The sequence below is a fragment of the Hesperophylax consimilis genome, chromosome 19 (genome assembly GCF_061612785.1).
Source record: "Hesperophylax consimilis isolate HC1 chromosome 19, BYU_Hcon_1.0, whole genome shotgun sequence".
Taxonomy (NCBI): domain Eukaryota; kingdom Metazoa; phylum Arthropoda; class Insecta; order Trichoptera; family Limnephilidae; genus Hesperophylax; species Hesperophylax consimilis.
In genome coordinates this window covers 14,788,035-14,807,256 of record NC_142854.1, presented here as the reverse complement: position 1 = coordinate 14,807,256, position 19,222 = coordinate 14,788,035, and the positions used below count along the sequence as shown (strand labels likewise).

General features: G+C 34.5%; 2 protein-coding genes across 8 annotated transcripts in view; one reads left to right on the top strand and one right to left on the bottom strand.

The window, feature by feature from the left end:
- fs(1)h (female sterile (1) homeotic) overlaps positions 1-10,985 on the bottom strand; it is a 65,898-nt gene extending 54,913 nt beyond the window's left edge. For 3 of the 7 annotated variants that reach the window (XM_089643155.1, XM_089643150.1, XM_089643156.1), the window contains exons 1-2: positions 10,507-10,984; positions 860-1,040 (exon numbers count right to left, since the gene is read on the bottom strand). In XM_089643155.1, coding sequence (XP_089499281.1) covers positions 860-904 — 45 coding nt within the window. In that variant the 5' untranslated portion in view covers positions 905-1,040; positions 10,507-10,984. Of the gene's footprint in view, positions 1-859; positions 1,041-10,506 lie in introns of all 7 variants that reach the window. The other 4 variants (XM_089643152.1, XM_089643149.1, XM_089643154.1 and 1 more) reach the window with 3 other exon arrangements.
- A 2,088-nt stretch (positions 10,986-13,073) lies between these two features.
- LOC149414872 (ribosomal RNA small subunit methyltransferase NEP1) lies at positions 13,074-16,350 on the top strand. Its single transcript, XM_089643100.1, has 3 exons — positions 13,074-13,300; positions 13,455-13,698; positions 15,941-16,350. Exons 1-3 carry the CDS (start codon positions 13,154-13,156, stop codon positions 16,264-16,266), a joined length of 717 nt encoding a protein of 238 aa, XP_089499226.1. The 5' UTR covers positions 13,074-13,153; the 3' UTR covers positions 16,267-16,350.
- The last annotated feature ends 2,872 nt before the right edge of the window (positions 16,351-19,222 follow it).

Genomic DNA, 19,222 nt, shown 5'->3' with positions numbered 1-19,222 from the left:
TTTTAAGGCTTATTGCTTGGAAAATTGGATATACCTACATGTTTATAGTAAAAATATAAATAATGTAAGATTGCATGTTTACTGAGCAATGATATTATCATCTTTGGAAAATTTAGAGGGTGTGGATTTTGTGTTTTTAAGTAAAGATTGTAAAAATTACTTACATTAAAATCTGACAAAAGTCAACCTTTATGTACAGGGTTTTCCAATAGAGGTGTTATTTTGATATCGTAAAAGATCAATGGTTTCGTTGCTTGTGTGGCACGTAGCGCCCGCGCCGTCTTGTTGAAAGTAAACGTTGTCCAGATCAATACCATCCAATTCCGGCCATAAAAAATCATTAATCATCTCTCGATAGCGCAATCCATTCACCGTAACTGTTGCTCCAGCCTCATTTTCGAAAAAGTAAGGTCCAATGACTCCGCCGGACCATAAACCGCACCAAACAGTCACATGTTGAGGATAGAGAGGCTTTTCAAAAATAACTCTTGGTTTTTCTGAGCCCCAGATGCGACAATTTCGCTTGTTGACGAAGCCACCGAGGTGGAAATGGGCCTCATCACTCAAGATGATTTGCATTTGATTCACTCAAGTGAATTTTAATAATTTCAATGCGTTGTTGAAGCGTGTATCGTTCCATTTTTATTAATGGCGTAGTTTCTACTTGTCAAATGTCAAAAAATGACAGCTTCAAAAGTAACATCTACCGAAATAGCGGGCTATTCAAAATAACACCTCTTATTGGAAAAACCCTGTATTATAAAACCATAATGAAAATTGATTAACTGACCAGTCAAAATGTAACTGAAATTAATTTATAGTGCTAATAAATTAAAGTTGCAGTGGGAATGTTACTCACCTCAAAAGTAACGAGCGGCTCGTCGTACTCCTGACTGAGCGGCATCAGCTATGTTCAGCTGGTGCCCGTGTCGTCACTGCCAACATAATCACTCCGCTCCTCTGCTGCCCTGCTGCCCCGCCGCGCTGCTGGCCTGCTGCCACGCCGCTGCCTTCGGGTGCTGCTCACACGCTGAGCGGACCTGAGACCAAACAAATACATGAGTACATCTCACCAACATCATAAACAAACATAACGCAACATGCAAAACACCATCAGTCTTATAAACATAACATATACTAAAGTGATGTTTAACATCCGTATAGAGTTCATGGAAAGTTGCACATTGCTTACACAGTGGAACAGGCTTATTTAACTGTGTTTTAGTGTTGTCTATTCGAATTATTTTTGGGATCGATATATTTTCTTGATTGTTATTAAAATTTGTGCAAACTTGAAAAAAGATAACAATGCCAGTTTATATCTAAATATTTTTAGTATAATGTAAATTATCAATCCATTTTCACCAAACAGATTTTTGCCATTTTTCATAACAATAATTAAATTCACTTTTGATTTAAAAAAAATGATTTTTTCGACTATGGACATTAATGATGTCGACGGTCCCGAAGAACAGTGTCGGATGTGCAAATTGTAGTTTTACAGTTGAGCTGTTTAAAGTGTCGTTTCTGCATTTTACTGTTTTTGGTAATATATTTCTCCAATTAAATAAATAGGGGTTAATTAAAAATATCAAACCACGCTATATTTCTTAATCTCAGAAACAGTAAAAATGCAGAAATGAAACTTACTGTAAAACTACAAATTTGCACATCCGACATTATTCTTCGGGACCATATAATGGCATTGATACTGCGCTCTCGTAGGGAAAACATATATAAGAAATGCCCAAATCCATACAATCTCTGTAAAGCGGGTTAAAAAATAGATTTACGAAGAAGTACGTCGTTAAAACTGTCATCTTTCGTCATTCAACGACGCACAGCCAAACGCGCAAGCACCTCCTTGCCAAAAGCGACATTGCCAGGATGTGCTTTAACTGCAGTCATTAAAATGCATTTTTTAGTATGATTTGAAAAGAGAACTTGTATGACTTTATTCAATGTGTAACTAAAACTCTCTTACAAACCTCATTTCGGATGTTTTATTGTATTGTAATACATTTTAATATTATTTGTGTCTGGATTTCACAAAATAGAACATGCTTTTAGACAATGTTTTTCTTGCATAAATCAAAACAGAAGGCTGGTTGGTGTTAAGCAGGAATTATAACCTTATCACCATCTGCATAAGGACTAAATGATGACTTTATTTTGATGCAAATGTAAAATTGTATGTACTGACTTCTGTATGAATTCTTCTTTTGTATTCTGTTCCGACTTATGTATTGTAATTTCCTCCCGTCCTAAAATGAGTTTTGTAACTCATCGAGATTGCCCTAGCAAGAAATAATAATTTTAAAAAAAAATTGATTTTGCCAGATTCCAAATGTTCCAAGCCGCGGTGCATCGCGTTAACAATTTTGTTTCTTTCATTAGTAAGGCTGTGTATTATTTTTGAGGAAAAGGGAAAGATTAAATCTGGGTCTTGACGAGACCCATGTTGTAGGAGGGAGGAATCAGATCTTTCCACAGACGAGCTGTTGAATACAGTAACGAGTCGTAGAAGTTACCCGTTGTACAAATTTTGAGCTAGTGACATATTTATGTGTTTACTTGATAATTTAGATGTTTACTTGATTTTCAATATAATAGTCTTAATGTTGAGCTTACTTAAGCCATTTTGAATTTTTGACAACTGAACAGTCTCCGTTGAACGCCGATTATCAACCCTGACTCTGACAATCATAAAATGTTCAAAAGCTGAAACGGGTCGAGAATCGGGGTTCTACAGGGACTGTTTAGTTGCAAGAAAAAATAAAATGGCCCGATTGTTGATTTAATGGTCATTATTATTATTAAAATAATTGGAGAAAGTGTTTCAACTGCAAATTACAAAAGTGATGAGTTTTTTTAATTTGGCCATTTGCGTGCATTCACCAATTACAATTATTATCAAGGATTATATGCAATTTAAAAATTGACAATCATTAAAAAATCTCTTAGTTATGTCAGTGTCACTATGTTAAATTGTTTGCTAGTGAATTACTAAGATATAATTTGAAACCTGACGTTGCTAAATCTAAAATTAGTTTTATGGCGATTAATTTTTGGGGCATTATACCATATCGCATTTCCTCCTTCTTTAGCAAGCGTCCAGCATGGGGGCATTTGTGCAATTAGATGGATTACACATTTTTTTTGTACATGAACTCCACGGGAGGCCCTTAGGGAAATGATCTATTTCACCTCTGGGGATGCTGTGTGGAGGATCTTTTTGAGGAGAGGAGGGAGTGAATATGGGTCTTGAAGAGACCCATGTTATAGGAGGGGGGAAACACAGAGGCCGGCAAGTCGTTCCACAGCCGAGCTGTAGGACTCAAGAACGAGTCATAGAAGCGACCCATTCTCATGTGACAAATGTCAACCGTGTACAAATATTGGGCGCGCATTTGACGTCTTTCGCAACTATGCATCATCTGCCCTGATGATGGACGCTGTAATTCTGTCTAAAACAGTCGCTAAAGGAGGTAGCACAACAGGTCATAATACCCCAAAAATTAATCACGATAATACTTTTAGCCGTGAAAATCTAAAATTAGTTTGTACTTTTGTTAGATCTATTCAGTATTCTGCGACTGTATCAATGGCCTGTTAGGATCTACAAAAATACCTCACCGCATAATAATTACCCTAATGTATGTACTTCTTAAGGGAGAGGGTCAAAAGCCAATCATTTTATATTGGATTTCTTACCAAATATTAAAAAATAAAATGTTTGTTTGTTCAAAACCCTAAGGCTAAGGACTCACGGAGCGATTTTTACCCGCGCCCGCTGCGGTGGCGGAATGGAGTTTTATTTTCAAAACTCACGAGACCGCTCTTTTTTGCGGTGACGCAGTCGCCGCGGTTGCGGTTATCGCCCGCAATCTTGGCGGTTGATTATCGCAAGACGGGCGGTTGCAAGACGGGCAGTTAAACGATCAGTTGAGTTCCACTAACTCGCCCGCCAACCGAATGCAGAGTGCGCGGGTTCAACCCGCCGCGGCTGCGGGACCGCGCCCGCGCCCGCCGGTACAAGATAACCGCGGGTGCAGCGGGCCCCGCAAACAATCGCACACGCCGCGGGCGTAAAACGCATCGTAAAATGTACTTTAATTTTTTACATAAATATCTGCATTCTACAAAGGCTGCGGGCCCGCAACCGCGGCGGGCGCGGGTAAAAATCGCTCCGTGAGTCCTTAGCCTAAATCTCCAAAAGTTCTCCACCGATTGCTTTGAAATTTTGACACAATGTTGCATTCGAATATGTGTGTTTTTATATATGTCCTGTATTATATATTAGGTAAAAACTTGATTTTTTTTTCTAAACAGCGCCATCTGGATGTAAAAGCAACACGCGCTATTATCTATCGGCACAGACAGACTGAGCCACAGCAACTACTGTTATAATAAATGTAATGACTGGAGAGTTCATCCTTCTTTTGGAATCAAGGAACTAATTATTTAGTTTGTAAGTGATAACATACATCAAGGTCCAGGAATTAAACATAATGGGCCTTATTATTAAACGTTTTTTAAATTTTACACAACTGATAAACAGCCATCAATGTATAGTAAATGGCTGTTTATCACTGACTTGTGTAAAATTTAAAACATGTTTATTAGTGACGGGGAACATCTTAATTTCGAATTAGGTGAAGTCCCCAATGCCCAGAGATTTTAACCGTGAGGCGGAATTCGGCAACTTTATCTGAAAATCAAACAAACGCCACCCGTCCGGTCACTTGGCCGCCACAACATTCTCCTTTATATAATAGATTGACACCAAATCAAAAGGTGCAATGCTGCACTTATTAAAGCACAAATTGTGCGCTTTATAGTAGACGTAAAAAGTAATGTGTGATTCATTTAGTCATTCAATATAAATTGATCAATATGTCATTATCGAGCTGGTATAAAATCAATACATTTCAATGAAGAAAATATGTTATTTTATTTTTCTCAGACATCACAGTTATATTTGTCGGCAATCCGCTTGGTTTTTGAACATATAAAACGCTGAAATTTCAATGCAATCTGTGGCATCACTTCGCAAGTTCTGACATATGTGTTTTTGTGAAACTTCAAGGATCACACATGCAAGATCCCCATGTATGGGGATAGATACCAATGGATCACGTATGCAACAGATAGATCAGACATGCGTAGATCAGGTTGTGTGTCTGTAACTTCGGTTCAATTTAAGTTTCTGAAAAATTGTTTGTGTTTGGAGAATTCAGACAAGAGATAAAGTACCTACCTATCATTAAACTCAAAATCACAAAACTATTTAAATTGCAATTTACAAAAATTGGAACTGATTTGTCGAGAATTCAGATTATCCAAATTTTACACAGGCTTGCGCTAGTTATTTTTAATTATATTCTAGTTGATCCTTTGACTGATACACACGTCTAGTGAATGGGAACTATTGTAATATGAAAGCAAATGGATCAATTCACTGCTAAGGACGACCACGATATAAGCGCGCTATATTCTCGTGGCTTGGCCTATTTCAGCATATCACTCGCCATAAACATTCTGAGCGATATTCTGAAATAGGCCAAGCCATGATGCGTATAGCGTAATCTGTCAGCCCCATAAATGTAAAATGCATTATAATCTACACATTCAATTTAATTATTTTAAGAAAACACACTTTTAGCAAGTTATGCTTTAAACTATTAAGACAAATTATTTGTATTCGCCTGTACATATGCTATATGAATAAATAGTTTTAACCATATAAAAACTCAATTCGTTCAAGAAAGGCGTACAAGTACAATATTGTATCAGTGATTAAATCCAATATTGTATTTGGTTGCATTTCTCGAAAGAATTGAGTTGAAATTAACACCGTAGATTATAAGGTATGTTAAGTTTACACTTAAAACCTATTATTTGACTTTTAATGCATTATCTTTACTTTTAAGTCCTTTGTTGCAATGGACAGACAGGAATATTTTTACCGTGATCAAATGTCCAGTTTGCCATAATATATCCAACGCAATCATTGCTGCATTAAAATCATACTTGCACCGTGTTGTAGAAGTTATGATACTGGATTCTGAATCCAGAAATTCCGGGGTTTGAGGGCGCAATTAAACCTAGTCCTACGTCATTTAATTATTATCTGTAAATTGATTACTTCCTATACCAGGAACACTCCTGTTAGATATTGGTATCAACAATCTAATGAGTTATATGATACCAAGTTCACTAGGAATCTTTTGCAGGTAATTATTATTCCAGCTCTCTTGGGACAGGCATATCTGAGTTTGCCACATATTTAGACTTCATTTTAGTATCATATGTAAACTACCACAATTAGCAAAGCCGTGTAAAAAAAAAAAAAAAAACTAAAAACATTGTTTAAGAAAGTTAAAACCAAAACAAAGTTAACACATTGACAGACACTTGCGAGAAAATGCTTGTAAACAGAGGTTCATGGTACGACACATGATGATTTGTGAAGTTGATAAAAATCTATCTATATAAATAAATATGTAAATGTTTAAAAACTTAAATCTCTGAAATTTCTTCACAGATTGCTTTGGAATTTTGACACAACGTTGCATTCGAATACGGGTGTGTTTTTATATACCTATATTATATGTATAGGTGTCACCTGTGATGGTAAAAACATGCTTTTTTGAAAAACAGCGCTGTCTGTTTGGACGTAAAAGCAAAACGCGTTTTGTTTCTCTGTCTGACAGACTGGGCCACAGCAATGCGTGGCGGGGTACAGCTAGTCAGTAATAAGAAAATGTTAACCTTGGGTATGATCAGCATAAAAGTGTTCGCGTTCTGACACAAATAGACATACTACTACAATACAAAACTTGACTCCCCTGTCCATTGTTTCGTATATGTAGGTCATGTCAGATCACATCTCTAAAACGACATCAGTAGATGTTGTGTCATAGGTATTACATCTCTAAAACGACATTGTGTCATGTGGTATCACATCTCTAAAACGACATTGTGTCATGTGGTATCACATCTCTAAAACGACATTGTGTCATGTGGTATCACATCTCTAAAACGACATTGTGTCATGTGGTATCACATCTCTAAAACGACATTGTGTCATGTGGTATCACATCTCTAAAACGACATTGTGTCATGTGGTATCACATCTCTAAAACGACATTGTGTCATGTGGTATCACATCTCTAAAACGACATTGTGTCATGTGGTATCACATCTCTAAAACGACATTGTGTCATGTGGTATCACATCTCTAAAACGACATTGTGTCATGTGGTATCACATCTCTAAAACAACGCTGTGTCATGTCATATCACATCTCTGAAACGACGTTGTGCCATCGTTGATCTCTAAAACGTGTCATATCACTTCTCTAAAACAAAGTCTATAGACATTGTGTCATATCACATAGCTAAAATTACTTAATAGACGTTGTGTCATATCACATCTCTTCTAAAATTACGTCAATAGATCTTGTGTCATATCACATCTCTTCTAAAAACGACTTCATGTTGTGTCCAAATGTGTGGATATTATTATTAACACTAAATATATTCCCAACACCGTCACTGAGTATCACATAGCTATAGCTATGGCTAAATGCTTTAACTTTAATAATAGTTAGTATAGACCAGTAGGACATGCAGATGCTATTCCATTGTTTAAACCTGAAAATCTCTCAGTAAGTCTCTGTTAGTAATTGTACTTAATGTAGTCATAAAATATATGTATAAAAGGCAATGTGAATGAGTTTGTAATCAATTGATAAGACGGGAATTCATAAACTATACTTGAAGAGTTTTACCAACTGATTAACTATGTATAACTAAGTTTTTCTTCAATAGAGAATTATTTACGAGGCACTGGGATTCTTTTACTATGCACTGAACTTTCTTCGTAGCCTTTTCTTCAGAATACCTTTTCCTATATATTAGGACTTATCCTTAAAATATAGATATTTATCATTTAACCCCTTATGAGACGGATGAAATTTCTCAAATATAATATTGAAAATTTTAATACAAATAATACACACTTCTACAATGTCAGCTTTTTTAGTTTGGAATTTTCATTGGCAGTAACGAAATACATAAAAAAACATTTATAAGTTAGCTATACACACTGCAGTGCATCTCAAGGTAGTCATGATTTCACCGGACTGCAAATGTAGCCAGCCGCACTATAGGGGTTAATACGCCACCATGAATCAGGATTGTGTGAACTCATCCGTCAAAAATAATATCGCTATGAGAGGTTATAAGTCGCCTGTCAAAACAAATCGGACCTTTTGACGATAAAAGTGAATGCTACCTTTCAATGTGTCTAACAGCAGCGAGAACACCTTGTCCACTATCAATGGGAGTCAAACCCACAACCTCAACATATTTAGTCAGTATTGTGTACGAAGACTACCAAAATATTTATGTTTTCTCTGCAGGCTGATGTATCTATTGTCTGTTATAAATATTATAATATACTTTATGTACCACTGCATTACAAGGTCTTTGGTATGCAATACTTAATTTTCTGTGTGTTTGTAGTGAATGAATCAAATAAGTGATAATCTCATAGACATCCAAATTGATAGAATAGCCCATCAGAATAAGGGGAACAAACCAAGTCGGGCGGAGGGGGCCTGACCGTCTCCCTCTCTGTAACTTGTCAATAAATTAATCTGACAGTATTCAGACAACTCGCATTGTAATATCACCATTTAGTTCATGAAAATAAAATCTCCTTACGAATTACTAGTCCTTTTTACGATTGCCGGTTGCATCAATCCCAAATCCGGTCAACAAAAGTTCGCACTAGTTTCCAAAACTGAATATTTTCTTACACTACTTAGTTAGACAACAAATGAGTTATAATTTACCCAACTCACTCATTTTTAGTGTTGCTACGCAACAAGATTTGAAGGCGGTTCGGTTTTTTAACAGTTTTATGAACATTGTATGACAATGGGCTGCGCTGCAAACCGTTGCCTTACTTTTCTGTGCAGGGTCTGGTTATTTCAATGTGCGCTTTAACGGCGTATGACTGATTTCGTAGATTATTCAGAGCTTTAGTTTACCTTCATGGCGCCAAAAATATGGTTACATGGTTTGCCTTCAGCTCCTCGAAACGATTTCCGGATTTCATGTGAGGACAAGTCTATGAATTTGGATGTCTATGGATAATCTCCAATATTTAGTTTAGTGTCTGTTGAATAATATAATTTTAATCAACTGTTGTGTTCAATGGTTTGGTTGATAGGTTTATTGATGGTTTAAAATAAACAAATATGATAAATAAAAAAACATTGTAAGTTTCATTTAAATACTAGTTTAATGAAATAGAATAATAGTAATATTTATATACAGTAAATAGATTATGACATGTCTTTCATTTCAATGATTACTTTATTTTACAGTTGTTTTGTTTTACAATATATTGCAATGAATGTTACAATAGTTCAGCTTTCAATAAATATTATTCATATCTACAATTTAGCATTCTTAATTTCTTGCAAGTACAGTATTTTAAATGGTGTATGACTAATACAATATTTGGATGATGATATTATTTAGTTTTAATTGTTGCTTAATAACAAAAGACATTACATTGGAGAGATTGGGAGAAAGTTTTACTATCTAGCCTATTTACATAACTGGCTATCAAGTAAATACAAAAGGAAATCGTTATCGCCTTGTAACCCTGATTATTCTCCTACGATAGGTTAAGCTTTCGGAAAAAATAAATATTTTATTTATTGTAGGAATAAAATTCTGTTTCTACACAAGAATGCCAATTCCATATCTCTGCAACAGATGTATGAAGAAAATATATCAACAATGTTACATAAAATGGAACAAACAAGGACAATGGAGTCTTGGCGTAATTGAAAGACAAAACATGTGACATGACGTCGCTAGCATTCGACTAGACTTTACTGGTAATCGAGGAAAGATAACATTCTGGAGGAAAGGATAAGGTAGTAATATTATGGGGAGCAAACATTATCGGGATGTTGTGGGTGTGCCTCAAGCGGCCTCCCAAATGCACCCAATGTCGACATTACGAGTGCGATGCTTGTGACTCCGGGATAAACATGTTCTACAAGGCCGAAATACAAATATAATACCTTCGAAGCGGAGATACGGATATTCAATTCAGATGTTTGAATGCGGCAAATGGTACAAAAAAGCCAGAAACCCAAACGGTCACTTCGACGGTTACAAAAAATATCGGCTACTAGTTATACCGAACAAGAACGCGGGAAAAACTATGTCTAGGCATAAAATACACAATTTCACACATTTTTTTACAAGAATATCCCGGAATAATGCTAGAACTATTGTCGGGAAGGACGTGAAAGAATTAGGCAGCTTTTTAACCCAATATGGCGGGCCAACAAGCTCTAAAAATACAAGGTTTGCATGCAAACATCTCAAATTTTTGACAATTCAGCCCTTCCCGGAGTAATTAAATAACTTTAAATTGGAAATAATATAACCAAAATACTTGTACACTTATTACCTGTTTTCCGTGGAGGAATAATCTGCATAAAAACTAGAAAAAACACACGGAGTCACAACACAGGGCACTTTACGTGTCTAGCCGAGAGACAGGCTTCAGAGATGGCGGACGTATGCGATCAGCGTCCCGAGGAAATTGTCTCAAAAATCACCCCTAATCAAAATCAACTGAAATAACATTTTACAATACTTCATTTATTCATAAAAATCGATTCGCGAGTATTTTTACGACAAGATGACGGATGAAAACAGATATTTTGACGGATTAAAGAATATACCCGAACCGCCGCAAACAAAAGGGCAAATGGCGACCAGACAATGGTGCCGCCTTACGGCGATTTCGCATACTAAAGAAGCATCAAAAAATTTTGCATAGCAGGAAAATATTGTAAAAATATGTAAAAGCTTGCATTTTTTATAATTCACAATTCATTGAATGCTTATAATCAACATCGACTCCAAAAGAACTGTTTTATTGAAAAAGAGTTGACAGTTTTCCAAGGAATATCGACCACACAACAAGGCATATTTTTTCATCATGTTGTACGCAGTGTTTGAAATGGGTCAAGAAATATAGATATTCACACGAAGCACCGTCACATTTACGAAACTTTTAAAAATGTGCTACGATTTTTGAAGAGTTTCAATCTATAACAAATAATTTATGGATGTTTTCCTTTAGATATGATAGCTTATTCTCTTCAAAGTAATTTTATGCGCAGTTTGACAAACAAGTTCTTGAGCCGTATGAAACATTATAAATCGGGGAAAGTAGGGCACGATGTTTTTCAGGTAGTCGTCGAACTTGTTAGCGTGTAAAATATATTTTATTTTTATTTCGAAAGAAAATATTAAGTATTTTATAGTGGAGTCTCGTGGTTTATTCTTTAGATTGTTAGAATAATAATTTCCTTCGAGACCCTCGTCCTCGTTTCGACAATAGTTCTGTTATAGAGAAAAGAAAACTAATTTAAGGAATAAAATGAAATCAATGTTTTCCTATTCGTAGTCATTTTATTAGAAGTTCCACGCCAGCAGCCATGAAAGAGTTTTAAATGTTTTATTGGACTCGTTATTTTTATAATAATAAAAATTACTGCGTAAATTTAATGGAGTCGTGTGGTCATTGTATTGGAAACATTTGGCCAAATGTTGTTAGAAACTTAGGTCACATATTATAACACAATGCTTTGTATTCATCGCCACACTTTATCCTTTCAAAAATGGCATTCTGACTAGTTACGGATTTTTATTTTCCATACTGTACTCAAATAAATTTACTAGCATTGAAATAATATAATGAATTTTAATGTAATTAATAATATACGAAACAAATAAAAAATTCCATAAAAACGATTTGCATAAACAAAGCGACATTTTTGTTGTCGATAGTTAAATCTATTTCGTTCTGTTGTACTAAAAAGAAAATTTTGAAAGTTTTATTAGTTACTACCCTCTGAGAAAAATCCCGTTAAAAATCACGGGATGTGATAATTCCACTTTAATAAAAGACAAATAAAATAATGTAGTCTAGGTAGGTATTTTATAGCTTCTCTAAATTTATTCAAAAAGTTCCAATTTTGAAAACGACTCTTAAATTCAAAGCAAATCCAATTACTAATTTAGAATACAATTTCACTATCTGGCCCCCATACTATAAAACATAAATTAAAATTAAGAGAATTCAATACAAATTTTTAATTCATTAAATCTACACAATCCATTCCCCGCTGACCAAATTAATTGACTTATCTTGCAGAAGAACGTCGAACGATTTGGTACTTTTATTCAAATTAGTAAATGGCATAATAGATGCACCTGAATTAACTAATTCCGAGTAACAAACCATAACACGAGACTTCCTGAATTATTCTTTGTTTATTAATCTAAAACCAACTATTTTATTAATTCGCTTGTCCAATTGATACATTATTAAATTTTATAATTTATAAAACTTACGTTTTTATGTAAATATTTAACTTATAATTTATTATTTCTTGTGTTGATTTTTTTAATTTACTCCAGGCAGGTATTAATACATTTTTTCTCTGTTCTCTCTTTTTTGTATTTGTTGAATTAATGTGTATTACGTTAATTCTTTTGGTTCCTATCTTATTTTTTATTTTATTTTGATGCTATATTTTGTGAAGTAATTAATTTACACTTGTTTATGTAAAGGCTCGATGGGATTGAATGAATAAATAAATAAATTTCTAGAGTTCATTGAACCGGATTTATAGACTCACATCCGAAATTAGAAATTTTAATTAAACAAATAATAAATATATTCTTTAAATTACAATTTCTTAGTATTATTGAGTAGGTACTCGAATAAATTAACGCATGAAGAAAGCGTTTTATTCATAAACATTTTTGGCGCCGTAATAAGTTATGCCCGCGCAAGCGCATTTCGTACTGTTTTGGCGCATAGAGTTTAATATTATAATAGACAATATGGAGAAGCATAGAGCGTGGATAGTTCGTGGACAGAACACAGAACGAGTGGTTCAGAGATACCTAGTTGATTTATGGTTCAGATATAGTTGATCTATGGTCCAGAGTGGTCAAAGACAACACATTTGTTTACAACCTTCACGATTTGTCAGTTTTCACGTGTTCTCGTTTGTCAAAATCGCGGTTACCAAAAAATGGGCAAAAAACGAAAAGTCGAAGAAACCAACGGCGAAGATAATGAATTCGAACCGGCCCCGAAACATCTAACTGTAAAACATGTGAAAAATCAAGAAAAAAGATTGATTTTAGTCTTGGAAGGAGCGCAACTAGAAAGTGTTAAGGTAAAAAAAACTTTGTTATGTTTAAACACCAAAGAATTCTTTTACCCCCTGACATAAACTTTAATCATTTTACATATATGATTTCGTTCTTTGTGTATTTTTCCAATGTTAACTATAACTATACGTTTTTAAAATCAGTGTTACTTTGTTTTAGGTTGGAAAAAGTTTCGAACTTCTGAATTGCGATGATCACGCTAATATTCTGAAGAAAAATGGCAGAGACCCTGGATCCTGTCGTCCTGACATCACTCACCAGTGTCTCTTGATGTTAATGGACTCTCCCCTGAATAGGGCTGGCCTTTTACAGGTGTACATTCACACAGAAAAGAACGTACTGATTGAAATAAACCCCCAGACCAGAATTCCGAGGACTTTCAAACGATTCTCCGGTCTAATGGGTGAGTTATTTGGTTAAAATTTCCATACTCCGCTTTCTTATTAATACGCACAAACACTTTGTTTCAACTTAATTACTACAAGAAACATTGCATAATATTTACCGCCGCACATTTGATATTATTCTAAGTTTCAACCCAATTACATCGGTAAAGTTGCATTACTCCGCTGAATGCATGCATAAAAATTAAGATAAATATTTCCTTAACTGCTGCACTTTTGAAAGGCACAGATTATTGAAATTAATTACTAAAAGAAACAATGATTTAGGTCGAGATAGGTGGTAAAAGATGCATTATAATTCCATTTTTATTCTATCAACGTTCAAAATTTACCTTATAGCACAATCTCTTGTTTAGTTTAGTGTTCTTTTAAGTTTAGTTTCAATCTAAATATGCATAAATTACCTTATTCAACCCAGAATAAGAACCTAATAACCTACTTTGTGCATGTAAATAGTTGTTTCTTGTAGTAATTGTTGAAACAAAATGTAATTTCCAATGTGACTAAAATTGTGAACTGACGGTTGGTTTCAACTTCATTACTGCTAGAAACAACTATTCATATAGGGGGAGATGGGAAAGCTGTAAGAGTCTTATCTCTGAACCCAGCGTTCAGTTTGTTGGTTCAACATATTCCTAAGCGCGAAAAAAAAATTGTTGCCTTAACTTCTTGATTGCCGATGCTAAATTTTCACCGTGCAATTCTGTTTTTAAAAATAGTTTACAATCTACCATATGTAGTTTCCCCAGAATAGCTTGTTATATTCAGAGAAATGATTTTTTTAATAGTGTTAATACATTATTTAAAAAGAATGTATTAAATTTCCAGATAATTTTTTTACTGCGACTACCACATATAATATGCATAGTTACCAAAACAATGTTTCTTTTTAGGAAACCCAAACTAAGATCCCTAAAACTTATTTAATAAAATAGGTCCTTAGTTTAGGTTTAATTAAAAAAAATAAAAGAAACAGTCCAAAAACCTATGACAGTGAAATCTCGATCGATCATTCTTCGAATGATCGTTTTCCTTTATTTATCATTTATTACTTCCAGTCCTGAATTTATTATGCATAACTTTCAAAAATAGTCTGCATCGATTTACCGCATTGATCGTTTAAATCACAAAGTTATTTACATATTTTGCTTCATCGATCGTTATTAAAATATGAACATACGTTTTAAAACTATATTTCGTAGCTAAATTCTTGGTTTAGATTAACGGTACCGTAAACTATGAGCAGAAAGAGAGAGAGAGAAAACGATTTAGTCACTTCTTGCCAGCGGCGAGCGCTTCTGGCATTAGTTTAGTTGTCGTCAAACATTCGAACACGGTGGCAGTGCACGAATGTAATATTTTTACTTGTCTAGGTCTCGAAAATGAACCATCCGGTGAACAAAAGTGCGCACTCTTCGATATATGTACAGCAATAAAGATTCAAACTAAAAACAGCACAAATTTTTAATATAAAATATTTTTTAATGAACACATTCAGTTATATGCGAAATAAGTATAGTTTTTTTTTAATATTAACCATTTATACATGTATCACCCGCACTCATCATTTTTTTCAACAGGTCCCTTTAAAAAACGATAGATAAAGGTTTCACTGTATATTATTAATTATAGGTTATAGTTATATCAACATGGCAGGTAATGAGTGAGATTAAGAAAGGGACGCTTAGATGATTTGGGCATGAAGAGCGAATGAACGAAGAGAGGATTATAATCTGTTAATTATTAGGAGACCAAATTTGGTCCCAAACATCATATGAATTTGATTTCCTAGTAGGTATTTAAAGGGATAAGGATAATATATGATATGAATGTGAATTGTTGAAGAAGTCAGGCATATCTGAGGAAGACATGGCAAGATCAACTGAGTTGGGCTATGTCAAGAGTCAGAATAACAGAAGAGTGTGTATGAATTTGAATGAGACAAGGAGTGTGTTTGGCAGTTCATCATCTCTGCCTACCCCTGCGGTAAACGGCGTGATGGTTATTTTATTAGTTTGGATAAACTTTAGATCCTTGTTTTCCTATTAACAATTATTAAATTAAACGCAAACATGCATTCTTCTCAACAAAGTCCCTACCCAATCTATTAAAACTTCCGGCAGGTTCTGTTACAATGGTTTTAGTGCTAATAAATAAATGAAATTGTTAAAATAAAGTTCCTACCCAGTCTATTAAAACTACAAGTATAAATAAATGAATTTTTAATTTTTTGTATTACAGTTCAACTGCTACACAAATTCTCCATCCGAGCGACTGACGGATCTCTAAAACTCCTCAAAGTGATTGCAAATCCCATCACAAAACACTTCCCTGTTGGCGTAAGGAAAGTGACAATGTCATTCAGCGCTAAAGAGGTGATAAACGCAAAGGAAGTGGTCCCTAAAAACAATGAACCGATTGTTGTAGTGGTTGGAGCGATGGCCCATGGAAAGATTGATCCGGAATATTCAGAAGAAAATATCTCTATTAGTAACTACCCACTTTCTGGAGCTTTGGCCTGTACTAAATTGTGTTCAGCTTTTGAAGACGTTTGGGGAATATTTTAATACATATTGACTTTTAGGAACTTATATATTTTTTATTTTTAAGAATTTCTAATACACATGTTGGACATTGTTTCCTCGCATTGACTTTTGTGTTTTATTTAGTATTTTTTACACAAGTAGGTTATTGTTTATTACCTGTGAGAAATTATGACGCAATGTAACTTGATATTTCTATTTTTGATACTGAAAATTCGTGGTGGAATTCCATTATAATGATATATTGAAACAATTTCAAACTTTTTTCAGCTTATTTTATATTTTGACTGTTACCGATTTCAGCTTACAGCCATCTTCAGACGAGTACAATTATTCCTTAAAACTATGGTTTATATCAGAGGTTCCCAAAATGGTCTATGCGGACCCACAGAGGTCGTTTTCGGCTTGCTTGGGGTCCATGTCGGTGAGAAAAATATTATATTAAATGGGGGTATGGGGACCCCCATTTACATCACCATTCTGGCGTTCCATACAAGGACAAGTTCTCCAACTTGTCCTTGATAAATGTCCAGAGTAAAGACGTTTTGGTCTATATTTAACGTTAAATGTACTGCACACAGACTTCAAAACTAGGATTGAGGATGTTTGGACTATAGAAATGGAACATTGAAGAAACGGATATCATATGACAAGAAGAACTGATCGGAATAAGCACTTAAGGGGGGGTTGTAGCTTCTGAAAGAAATTCCCGTTGCTTATCCTGCTTTATGGACTTCATTTTTATTTTGTGTAACACCTCGCAAAGGTGCCCCTATCTGCACAGTGTAAAGATAGGGGCACTATACCGCCATTTAGTTGTTATGCAGGCAAGGGAAGGGAATCTTATTAAAAAGAAATGATAATCACATTTGACATTATTCAGGAAAATTCAATATTCGGCAAAAAAAAATTCAGCATGTGGTATATGGGGCAAAAAAGTTTGGGAACCTCTGGTTTATATACACAACATTTGGGGGAGGGGGTAAACAGGGATGATAGAGAATGGTTTTATTATAATTACATGGATTTTCCATCGTTGCTATGTGATGTTTCATAGGTGAATTTCCAATTATTTTGTCATTACCAGCAGGCTACACGTGGGAAAATCCTTATAAATGTAAAAAATCATTGTCTATCATCCCTGTTAAACCCCAGTCCCTCTCCCAAATGATATCTATATAATCCATAGTTTAAGGAATAATTGTACCAGTCAAACAGTCTGAAGATTGCTATAAGAAGCTGAAACCGGTAACGGTCACAAAATAAAATAATGGATGAAAGGTTAATATTGTTTCAAAATATCATGTAACTTGCCTTCATAATTTAAAAAAAAATGTACTAACACGAATTTCAAAAATAGAATTCAAATAATTGTCAGGATTTGAAAAGATTATTTTTACATTATTCTCGACACATCTATAATTTCCAAAGGAAATTATGTTGCATAGTAATGATCATGGAAATCCACACAAAAAACTCATTAGTATTAATGCAGACGACAGGGATAAATGGAAAAGTTCTTGGTATCCAGTACTTGACGGCTACGCCAAAACTAAAGGCCGAAAACCACATTTATTATACTGAAATATCGGCCATTCACCACTATCTGCCTTGGTGATGAAAACGCTGACCGAAACGTTAGCTAAAGAAGTAGGAATTATCCAAAAATTAATTGTAGTGTGCTCATGATACCGATTTTCATTGATTGTGAAATAAAGTAGTTCCTTAGTTCAGGAAGAATAGAGTATAATAATAATATTGGAGAATTTGCATAGCGCCGCTTTTGTGAGATGCCCCCCTCAGGGGCGCTATATATTATGCCAGAATAATTCAGTAAAAAAAAAAAAAATTATTTATGATGCGGAATGTCTGTGGTTTATTTATGTGTCTGCCTATCCTCATCGGTATTTTTGTTTTATCGTTGTTGTTCTATCCTCATCGGTATCTTCCATTGGTTTTCAGTCCAACATTAATTTGAAAACTTTTGTTGAACGACACTCCCATTTATTTTGATTCTTTCTTTGCTAATATTTCTAATAGAAAACGAAATTATTTTTTTATTAAAAATATTCTCGAAAAATAATCGTGGTATGTGAGCCATTAACAACTCAACACTAATTAACACTCAACATTAATCATCTCAACGTCAATCGTAAGTTATGGAGACATGAAATTTCAAGCTAAACTAGTAGTTCTGTGAACAGTAGACCTCACGTCCCAAAAAGCATGTTTAAAAAAAAAATTAAAACCAAAATTTCCTCTGAAATCATAAGGTTTCTAGGTAAGTACCTATTTTAAACACCTACCTACTTTATAAAACATAAATATATTCCATGTATCTGTTTTATTTTATTTCAAATAAGGCATTACACTATTTCAATGACAATTCTTTTTTCAAACTTTCTTCAGCTAGGTAGGTACCTACCATAATATTGATAAAAAATGCTAATAAGAAAGTCCAAATGAACACGACGATTTCACAATTGAAAAAATAACCCTTACTGAACCATTTAAACGGCCATCGCCTTGAACCGGAAACGGAACGTACAAACGAATTTACGGATAGACGAAATTCAAAAACAGTACTTCTCTGCGTATAGTGTATAATAGTGGTTTCATTTTATATTATTATAAAAGAAATCCTGGGGTATTTTTACAATAATGAGTTATACTGTTAAAATGTGTAGAATATTACAAGTTTATTTTTTGGTTTAGATCGTATCTGAAGTCGCAAATTCCTAAACTGTTTTAGGTATGAAGTAGGTAACGCTACTGACTAAGACAGTTGTCGCTCGGGCCTACCCACGGAACATGTAATATAATGGACCTAACCTTAGAGTGAAATTATTTATTTATGCTCTAAGGACCTAACAAGCCTTTTAGGTCCATGCGTAATATCTAGGGCCTTTTAGGTAGGGACTCTTAGGGCCGACCCTGCAAACGTGCAAACGTTGGCCGGTATGACTTCAAAAATGACACA